Raw genomic sequence first — 11,428 nt, forward strand, 5'->3', positions numbered from 1 at the left:
TTCTCTTCTAAGAGGTTCATATCATCTGCAAATAGTGAAAGTTTGAACTCTTCTTTTACAATTTGTATCCCCTTAATCTCCTTTTGTTGTCACATGTCTCTGGCGAGAACTTCAAGTACAATATTGAAAAGGTATGGAGAGAGAGGACAGCCTTGTTTTGTTCCTGATTTTAGAGGAATTGCGTTGAGTTTCTGTCCATTTATTTTGATGTTGGCTGTTGTTTTGCTGTATATAGCTTTTATTATGTTTAGGTATGTTCTTGTTATCCCACATCTCTCCAAGACCTTTATTGCGAAGGGGTGATTGATTTTGTCAAAGGCTTTTCTGCATCTAGTGAGATTATCATGTGATTTTTGTTTTTCAGCTTGCTTATATGGTATATTACATTGATGGATTTTCATATGTTGAACCATCCCTGCATCCCTGGGATGAAACCTAATTGATTGTGGTGAATGATGGTTTTGATATGTTCTTGGATCTGATTTACCAGTAATTTATTGAGCATTTTGCATCAATATTCATAAAGAATACTGGTCTGAAGTTCTCTTTCTTAGTTGTGTCTTTGTGTGGCTTGGCGATCAAGGTTATTGAAGCCTCGTAGAAAGTGTTTGGCAAAGACCCTTCTGCTTCTATTGTGTCAAATACTTTGAGAAAAATTGGTATAAGCTGTTTTTGAATTTCTGGTAGAATTCTGCATTGAGGCCATCTGGACCTGGACTTTTTTTGGTTGGGACACTTTTGATGCCTGCTTTTATTTCCATAGGGGTTATAGGTCTATTTAAATTGCTTATCTGTTCTTGATTTAATTTTGGCAAGAGATAGCTATCCAGGAAGTCATCCATTTTTTTTTAATTTTCAAATTTTGTGGAGTACAGGTTTTCAAAGCATGACCTGATGATTCTCTGAATTTCCTCAGAGTCCATTGTTATGTCCCCCTTTTCATTTCTGTTTTTGATAATGTGCATGTTCACACTGCTGTTTGGTAAGCTTGGACAAAGTTTCGTCTATCTTGTTGATTTTCTCAAAGAACCAACTTTGTTGCATTGATTCTTTGTATTGTTTTTCTAGTTTCTACTTTATTGATTTCAGCCCTCAGTTTGATTATTTCCTGGCGTCTACTCCTCCTGGGGGTGTTTGATTCTTTGTGTTCTAGAGCTTTCAGCTGTGCTGTTAATTCTCTAGTATAACTATTCTCCAGTTTCTTCATGTGGGCACTTAGTGCTCTGAACTTCCCCCATAACACTGCTTTCAAAGTGTCCCATAGTTTTGGGTATGTTGTTTCTTCATTCTCATTGAATTCTAGGAAGCCTTTAATTTCTTTCTTTATTTCTTCTTTGACCCAGGAATGGTGCATTTGTGCATTATTCAATTTCAATGAGTTTGTAGGCTTTCTGCAATTTGTGTTGTTGTTGAATTCCAATTTTAACACATTGTGGTCTGATAAGATGCATGGAGTTATTCCAATTTTTTGTAGCTGCTGAGGTTTGATACGTTGCCAAGTATGTGGTCAATTTTTGAGAAGGTTCCATGTGGTGGTGAGAAGAAGCTATATTCTTTTTTATGTGGATATCTATTATTCCCAATCAGGTCATAACTTCTATTAGACCTTTTGCTTCTTTGTTGAGTTTCTGTCTGGTATTCCTGTCTAGTGGTGAGAGTGGGGTGTTGAAATCTCCCATTATATGTGTGTAGGACTTTATATGTGATTAACGCTTTAGTAATGTTTCTTTTACGAATGTTGGTGCCCTTGTATTTGGGGCATAGATGTTCAGAATAGAAACTTCATCTTGGTCGATTTTGCCTGTGATGAGTATGTAATGCCCTCCTTCTTCTCTTTTGATTGATTTTATTTTAATGTCTAATTAGTTAGATATTAGGATTGCTACCCCTGCTTGTTTCTTGGGTCCATTTGATTGGAAAATCTTTTCCCAAACTTTAACTCTCAGGTCATGTCTGTCTTTGAGGCTGAGGATGTTTCTTATATGCAGTAGAAGGATGGGTTCTGTCTTCGATTCCATTCTGTTAGCCTGTGTATTTTTATGGATGAGTTAAGGCCATTAATATTGAGGGATATTAATGACTATTGATTGCTCATTCTTCTTTGATTTGGAATGTTCTTTTCATGGTGTCCCATATTTCCTGGATGTTGTGTGTTAGAGAGTTGTTGGAGTTAAGATTTTCTTTGGTTGATAAATCCATTTTTCCTATTGCATCTTCAACACCTGAGATTCTCTCTTCCATTTCTTGTATTCTGTTGGTAATGCTTGTATTGGTAGTACCTGGCCATTTGCCCAGATTTTCTATTTCCAGCCTTTCTTCAGATTGTGTTTTTTAAAATATTATTTTAACATTTTAAATAGCTTGTTTTACATGTCAATCCAAGTTCCCTCTCCCTCCCCTCCTCCAGCACTCCTGCCCACCATCCCCCCATCCTCCAACCCTATTGCCAATTCCTTCGGTACAGGGGATATCTAGAGTCCATCATTTCATTCAGGGTAGGGTCCAGGCACTTCCCTAAGAGTCCAGGCAGAGAGAGCAATCCTCTTTGTGTTATAGACACACGATGTCTATTAGTATTTGAGGGATAAACTCTGATGCACTGCTCAGGACCCCTTATGTAGCCCAGGCCTCCTAATTGACTCTCACATTCAGGGGGTCTGGATCGGTCCCATGCTGGCCTCCCAGCTGTTGGTCTGGGGTCCAAGAGCTCTCCCCTGTTCGGATCAGCTGTCTCTGCTATTTTGCCAGCCCATTCTTTGCCAATTTGCTCTTTGCTCCTCTCTCTGTCACTGGGTTCCTTGGGTTCTGTTCAGTATTTAACTGTGGGTGTTTGCCTCTGCTTCCATCAGTCACTGGATGAAGGCATTCGAGGTGGTCTCTACACTAGTGCTTAGCTTGCCAATTGGTGTCATCTGTTTAGACCACTAGAGGTCACAATGATGCCTGATCTGTCTTCTAACCTGATTCCCTCTTCCCCCTACCCTAACCCCCCAGTCGACCTTCCTGTTCCTCCATGTCCTACTCTCTCTTCCACTTCTCCCCCTCTATATTTCCCAGGTCCCTCTCCCCCTCACCCCTCACCGTGTTCCCCATCTGTTCAGAGGATCTTGCCTCATTTCTCTTCTCTTGGGTACCATGTATATCTTTTAGGTTCTTTCCTGTTTCCCAGACTCTCTGTCAGTGGAAGTGCAGACTAGCACTATCCTGATCCATGTTTAAAATCCATATATGAGTGAGTACATACCATGTTTGTCTTTCTGTGACTGGGTTACCTCACTCAGGATGGTTTCTTCCAGTGCTATCCATTTACCGGCAAATTTCAAGATTCCATTGTTTTTTTCTGCTGAGTAATACTCCATTGCGTTAATGTACCACATTTTCTCTATCCACTCTTCAGTTGAGGAGCATCTAGGTTGCTTCCAGGTTCTGGCTATTACAAATAATGCTTCTATGAACATAGTGGAGCAGATGCCCTTCTTGTATGAATTTGCCTCCTTTGGATATACGCCTAAGAGTGGAATTGCTGGGTCTTGTGGTAGATTGATTCCCATTTTCCTGAGGAATCTCCATACTGCTTTCCAAAGTGGCTGTACGAGTTGGCACTCCCACCAGCAGTGGAGGAGTGTTCCCCTCTCTCCAATCCTCTCCAGCATAAATTGTCTTCGGTGTTTTTTATTTTAGCCATTCTGACAAGAGTAACATGGTATCTCAGATTGTGTTTTTTATTGTCTCTATTTCAGTTTTCAACCCTTGCACATTGTTTCTTGCAATTTTCGGTTTATCTTTTTGTCCATTTGTTGGATTTTATGAATTTTTTTGGTTTGTTTTTTCTTCCATTTCTTACATCTTTGGTTTGTGTTTTCTTCCATTTCTTGCATTTTTTGGTTTGTTTTTTATTCCATTTATTCCTTTTTTGTTTGTTTTTTCTTCCATTTCTTTGAGGTATTTTCTTATATTCTCTTTTAGGGACTCTATCATTTTCATGAAGTTCTTTTTAAGGTAATTCTCTTCTGCTTCATTTGCATTGGAATGCTGGAGTCTTGCTGGTGTGGAGTCTCTAAAATCTTGTGGTGTTATATTTGTTTTTCTGTTGTTGAGTGTGTTTTTGTATTGTTTCTTTCCCATCTCTTCTTCTATTGGGTGCAGAGAGATCCCCTTACTGATATGGTGGTTAGGGGACCAGAGTTCCCTTTCGGTGGGTGCAAGCAAGTCCAATACTCTTGTCGTTCTTCTATTCCTAGTCCCAGTTCTGGTCCCATGGGTGGAGAAGTAGCCCAGGAATCTGGGGTGCGTAGTTTCCCACCTGGTCCCTTGTTCATGCTGGTGGAAGATAAGCCCTGGGATCTGGGGAGGCTCTGTGGCAATCCTCAGGCACTGGAAGGCAGGCCCGGATGTGGGGCCTTATTTACCTGGACCCCCTGGTCCCCTGGTCTCCTTGGTGGAAGAGAAGACCTGGGATCTGGGGTGCTTTGCTCCCGCCAGGATGGGAAGCTCTGTGGCAGTCCCCAGGCAATACCCAGGCACTGTAGTGTAGGCCTGGATGCAGGTCCTCTTTTACCTTGTCCTTCCAAACCCACTGGTCCCCTGGTCATTTTGGTTGAAGAGAAGACCTGGGATCTGGGGTGCTTGGCTCCTGCTGAGGTTGTTGTCTTTTAATGTTGTAAAAATAATTTTTATTTTTCTGTGGCTTGAGTGATGGCTCATTGGTTATTGTTACTATTACAGAAGACCCAGTTTCAATTTCTGAACCAATGTGGTATCTCACAGCTATCTCTAACTTCAGTCAAGAGATCTGATACATTATTCTGTCTTCCATTTTTATCAGGTCAAACATTTACACACACAAAGAAAAGTAAATAAATATTTTGCAAATTCATACATACCTTTTGTTACTAGAATCTGTTTCTCGACTATACCAAAAAACCAACCAAACAAGGAAAAAAACCTGGAAAATAAAACACAAACAAACAAACAAAAACCCAGACTGTTGGAAGAAAATTGATTTATTCAAGACTGTTCTTGGGGAAAAATGAGTATCCATTTCTGTCACAAACCTCCATCTAGGACCTGGGTGTAGATATGGAGAACTATTATGGGACAATGGAAGGAAAATCACCCTGCCTCTTGAAGATTTCTTCTTAGGATGGACTTTTCTTACCCCCTCTCTCTTTTCTCCACTCCTATTCCTCAATGAAAGTCTGATCAATCCAGGGGTAATAGAAATCTTAGACTGTTTTCAGACAACACAATTTATGTTAGCTGAGAGGAGGGATGCTACAGATGCCTCTCTTTGTAATTTATAATGCCATATGAAAAGGGATTAAGAAGATAAGCTAGGCAATGCTTTTACCTTCTTTGTTTACAAAGGAAGCTAAGCAATCTTTTCTGTCAAGTTACTATTCAGATGGCTGTTCTACTTCTACTATAGCCTCTAAATGCAAGGTAAATGCAAATTCATGTTTCTACCAAGTCTAATGCATTTTCCTATAATATGGTCTATAAATTCCTAAATATTATTGAATTACTAAGGTCTTTCTTTAATGTGACTCTTCGATGTATATAATAAATTTATATGCCCTTAATTCTGTTAATATGTCTGTGATTAGTTTATTTCAGCAGGCTCAGTGGAATCTTCAAGAAACTGAGAGAAGAGTTCCCTTCACCTCTGCAACTGTCTAGTTAAAAATATCAATGTGCTCTTATAGTTGGTTTTGATTGCCATGAGCTCTCAATCTCTCGATTTAAATGCTTAAGGAATTTTAGTTGCCCTAGAGAACACTGCTAGTTCTGAAATAACTCTTTACAAGATTCAAGGAATCTTGAGAGAGTAATTTTCAAGGTTGTACTTTGCTGATTGAAAGATCTCAAATGGATATTCAAAGCGGTTACTAAAATGAATTGTGTCAGGTAGCAGTTTATTAGGAGTTTTAATGCTACAGACAAATAATCAGACAGTGGCATGGCAGGTAAAGGAACTAGAAGAAAAAATCAGAACGCCTCCCCTGATAGAAGGGGCAGAAATGGGAATCTTTTCTTATTCCTTTCTGAGGAGAGGGGGCATTTTATGGCACAAGCTTATAGCTAGCTAAGCTCTATGATTCCCAGGAAGCAGGCATGGAAGGGAGTAGGAATCAAGATTTGTGGCCACCACAATCTCTTTGGTGTCAGTTCACTTTCCCAGATGAGATATTCCAGTACCTGAGAGTGTGCTAGCTTGGGATTCACTACATTTCAGCAGAGTGCCTGTCAGTATCTGTGAAAAGGGAAAGGCTGCTTCATGTATTGTGGCCTGAGCAGCAGCTGGATTCTGCCATTACATTCTTACATTGATATTTCTTGTTTTCAATCAGTACTCTTGGGGCTTTAGCCTTGTTTATTTTATACCAAACTAATTTGTGGTTCCTATATGCAATTTGTTTTCAGAGAACAAATTCCAATCTATTTTATTTCTGTTCTCATCTGCTGTATTATTTTCAAATGGATGTACCGAGTATCATTTGTTAAATATAGTTCAGTGCTTGATATTTACTGCCTCAATTGATTAGTGTAACCCCCAGTTCCCTGATTTCTTTCTCAGAATTTTCCTGGTTCCTTCCTGTAGAGTACAAGTATCACTCCTACTTAGATTCTTCTCATTTAGAGTAAACTCATAATATGCACATTTTGAAACCTATGGCTGCATGGAGGCCATATGTCAACATAAGAGAGTACTTATTAATGTGGCTAACTCCCTGACTGTTATCCAAACAAAACTCTGTTGTTTCCAAAGTCCTGGAACAGAGAGCAAATTTTTCTTCCTTCTTTTTGCAAAACAGCAGGAACTGTAAATAATAAATTCTCTAGATAACACATAAGTAAATATTGCCTGGATTTGTTATATAAAGTGCTAAAATTTTCCCACTTATTAAAAACTTTAGTTGTACTGCTACTTGCAGAGAGGTTCAGGAATTCTGCTGCTGATAGACAGTCAGCTAGAGGGTAAGTATTGTGAGAGAAAATAGTAGGCTTAACCCTAAGAAATAGGGAATAAATGAATGGAGTTTTATTGCATTTTGAATCTGAGAAAACATTTTATTCCAAATAATTTTCCTATACCAGCAAAGACTTGGAGATGAACTGTTTCATTTTAATTTGCTTCCTATACCAAAATCACTTTTAATGTTGGTGTAATTTAACACTTTCCTGTTGAGTTTACAGTTCTTGGAACTATTAGACACTAAATATCAAGTATCAAGTGGAAATCCTGAGTTGCCTCATTAAGTGGAAAGTAACACACCTAATTCTTTTTGGCTACAAAATTATGTTCTAGTGTCTACAATCATGAAACAAATATTAGTGTCACTGGCATTATTACTGTAAAATCACTGAATATATTGGAAGTATGTCTTCTATTTCCACAAGCTTTCTTATGTGTAACACTTCTGCATTCTCTTCCCTTTACAAAAACTTAGATAACATTATTTTCCACCTCTAAAACTTGCTTATTTCAAGGAGTCTGCTGGATGTTCAGGGACAGTAGATATGGCTTCCATTCCTTAAATGAATACACCCTTAATTAGAGTCTGATTTATGTTTAACTGCATTAGTATAAGACAAGAGATGTATAAGTGCTAGCAATCAGCTTTCATTTCAGAAACCAGAAAAAATCATAGAAAAGGGTGACATGAATATCATTTTAGCTTAAAGAAAAAAGACCATAGAGCTGAGAGAGAACAGAATTTCATGGAAAAGAAAATGCATGTAAAGGGCATAGGAGCTGTCTAAAGTGTCTAAATTGGTATCAGATTCTAACTCATGTGGACATTTAAAATTATGGTACCTTGAAGTAGATGTCAATGCAAGCACTATAAAATAGTTTTGCTTTGCCAGTGAATTTGTAGAAAATAACCATAGTTCATATGTTAGCTATTCATGAAATAATCTGTAAGATGTGTTTCAAATGTTCACCATGGAAGTGCTGACATATGTGCATGACACATGCATTCACACACTTCACCTAGGCCTTGTTCCTTTGCATGCTTACCTGTCCTCTGCTAAGGTAAATGTACCTTTGTAATAAAGGAAACTAATGGAATAATTTCCCATTTAGTCTTTATGTATAAGCCCCCAGTGAATCCCCTTAGCATTTTTCATTCTTTATATCATGGCCCTTATCAGTTTATACAATGATGTTGAGTAATTTTCCCTCAAAATAGCCCCTAAATGCTGTGAGTTTAGTTTATCATCTAGTCAAGATAAAAGGGAACTTTTGTAGCCAGCTCTTAAAATAGCTACTGATTATCTCAGCTTTCTGGTATTCTTCACCTTGTTTACTCCCCTCTAATACTATGTTAAGTTTATATATTAAGTTTATCCAGTGTAACCAATATACAGCAGAGATTAAGTTATAAAATATCATTACTTCCATCTTTAGTTTATCTGTCTGTCTAGAATTACTTCTTCTTTAGGAATCCAGGTCATGCTCAAGGACAAAAAGTCTTCTGTACAGGTGCCGGTATGATAAGAAAGTGGTCTGTACTCAATGTCAAGAGAAGTGGGCCCGTGCCCAAAACCACTTATTATTACTTCAGAGTACATTCTTCAGACTTGAGATGATTGCAGCTCATGAGAGACCAAGAGTCATATCTATTTAATTAAAATTCCACTGGATATTATATTAGATAGTTTCATTTGAAGACAATTTGTTATGTGGGAATAGATGACTGACTTATTGAAGACCCCTTTGAGTGGGAGGTTTCCATTGTGTGGAAACCACAGAGCAGACTCCAAGTATCTATTTGAAATTCCTGGGGAAGGAGACAACAGATACTGTGCCATCTCAACAATGAGGCATCTGAACAACATTTTGGTCCTGTGCTGGTATCATGTAACTAAATAGTAGAAGTAGATGCATGAATCCTTAGTCTTTGGAACAGGTTACTTGCTGGAACATACGATGCCTCTGCTCTGATATTTGATCCATGTTTTAGTCTGCTTTACATTATTATAATGAAATATCAAAGACATTCTACTTAGGAAGCCAAGGAAGGTCCATTTTGACCCATGCTTTTAGTTTTAGCACAAGATCATTAGGATTCTGGTGAGGTTGCTAGATGCATGATGTGAAAATGAAAGCAAATACAAGTTAACAAGTAGAGAGAGAGAGAGAGTACATGTCATGAACTGAACCTCCCATAAGAAAAAATGAAAAAAAAGAAAGGAAGAAAGAATAAAAGCTACATCAATATTAAAGAATCTTCAGATGTGGAGTTGGTGAAAATCTTTCCCCATTCTGCAGGCTGCTGTTTTGTCCTGTTGACAGTGTCCTTTGTCTTACAGAAGATTTTCAATTTCTTGAAGTCTCATTTATTGATTGTTGCTCTTAGTACCTTCACTATTGGTCTTCTCTTCAGGAAGTTGTCTCCTGTGTCAATGCATTCAAGACTATTTCACATTTTCTCTTCTATTAGGTTCTGTGTATCTATTGGTTTTATATTGAGGTCTTTATTACACTTGGAACCCAGTTTTGTGCATGATGGAAGATATGCATCTATTTGCATTTTTTGATATGCTGATATCCAGTTAGATAAGATTCATTTGTTGAAGATGCTTTCTTTTTTTCATTGTGTATTTCTGCCTTCTTTATCAAAAATCAAATGTCCTTAAATGTATGAATTTATATTTGGGTCTTTGATTCAATTCCACCAATCAGCCTGTCTGTTTTAATTCCAAAACCATGCAGTTTTTATTACTGTAAGTCTGTAGAAGATCTTGAAATAATGGATGGTGATGACCTCTGGAGGTTGTTTTTTTATACAGGATTGTTTTAGGTATCCTGTGTTATTTTGTTTTCCCAATTGAAGTTGAGTATTGTCCTTTCAAGGTAAGTAAAGAATTATTTTGGAGCGACAACAACACAAGATGGAAGCCACCATAGGCTCGGGAGTAAAAGTCCCTCGAAATTTCCAACTGTTGGAAGAGATGAAAGAAGGCCAAAAAGGAGTCGGCAATGGCACAGTTAGCTGGGATCTAGAGGACGATGAATACATAAAAAAAGATGAACAGGGATGATAATTGAGCCTCCAAGAGTGGGTCCAAGGGCCACGGCAGTGCTGGCAAAGTGGCAGAATTCCCACAGCATCAAAGTCATCCTGCAGGAGCTTTGGCGCCTGATGATGTCAAAAGAGAACATGAAACTGCCACAGCTGCCAGAAGGACAGTGTTTCAGCCATTAGTCACCAAGGCCCCAGCCTCCCTTCCCCAATTCAACCTAAGTCTTCATTTTCCACAGCAGTGAATTTTCTAGATTCATGTTGTAGTAGATCTTAAAAGTACTGGAGAGGAAGCTGCACTAGGCCTTCATCCTGATTTCTTGTCCATTTGAAATACCTAAGTTGTGCTGTGTAACCTTTGTCCGATGTAATCGCTGGCTGCCTACTTGAACTTCTGGGATCAAGAATGTGTGTTGAAATCAGTTTCCTTTGGGAGGAGTGGGCACAGCTAATTCAACTGTGAATAGACATGTCACACAATTCACCTGCTGCTGACACATGCCCTGGGTCTGCCTTTGCCTGCCCCAACCTCCTGCCACAGCTGTGTGGTAGCCTTAGAGTAGATGGGAAGGCTTCAGGTAGCAGCCGTGGGACTACTTCTGGGCTTGGGGGTGCTTTGGCTTCATCCCTGCTTTCTTAAGTCTTAAGTGATGCCCCATCCAAGCCATTGCCCCCCTTCTGCTACCCCACTCTTGCCCTTGGCCAAAGCTTAGATTGTAACCCTCCCCTCCCTCTAAAATTGGCCGTGGGTGAGGAATTCAGAGCTTCCCTTCTCCCCACCTTTATCAAGGGGTGCTGCTCTCCCCCTCCTCAACTCCCTTGTTGCCCATCACCACCCCACACTTGCTGTGGCCAGACCCTTGAGATGAGGTTGGAAGAGCCTGGCCTCCTCACTTAGTTCTTGACCACTTACCACCAGCCAGGGAAGGGGGTTCCAGGTCCTCGTCCCTGCTGCCACCATCAGCCGATGCACTTTGAGCTCAGGTATCGAGGTGAACAGAACAGTCAGTCATGGGGCAACAAACATGCCAGCACTCAGGGTCCTTGGTGGTTGCGCCTAGAGAAAGGCCATACTGAGAGTCCTCAGCGCACAGGGTACTGAGTCGGTTCCTTTTCTCATAATCGCTTTGCTTTTACACACTGTAGTGGTTTGGACAGGACTCCCTGGCCACCCATCAAGTCTGACGTGGAACCCGACAGCTGGAACAGAGGCCCTGACCCTAAAGACTCAGGTTTCAGTGTTGCTGCTCCTCAGACCCTCCGCAGGGTCATGGAGGAGCTCTGTGTCATCAGTTTTCAGATCCATGGACCTGGCCTCCTGGCTCGTTGCCACGTTCTCCACTGTGTTCAGGAACACTAATTGTTGAAATGTGGATGCATACGAAATAAAGGGAATT

The 11,428-nt window shown here is 39.7% G+C and overlaps 1 protein-coding gene across 1 annotated transcript; it reads left to right on the top strand.

Annotated features, from left to right (window-relative positions):
* The first annotated feature begins 9,900 nt into the window (after positions 1-9,900).
* On the top strand, positions 9,901-10,214 carry LOC101826389 (ubiquitin-conjugating enzyme E2 variant 1-like). The gene is given in 2 exon segments (XM_040733638.1): positions 9,901-10,027; positions 10,030-10,214. Coding segments are annotated over 2 exon segments (312 nt in total).
* The last annotated feature ends 1,214 nt before the right edge of the window (positions 10,215-11,428 follow it).

This window comes from Mesocricetus auratus, unplaced genomic scaffold (assembly GCF_017639785.1).
Source record: "Mesocricetus auratus isolate SY011 unplaced genomic scaffold, BCM_Maur_2.0 Super-Scaffold_100033, whole genome shotgun sequence".
NCBI lineage: Eukaryota > Metazoa > Chordata > Mammalia > Rodentia > Cricetidae > Mesocricetus > Mesocricetus auratus.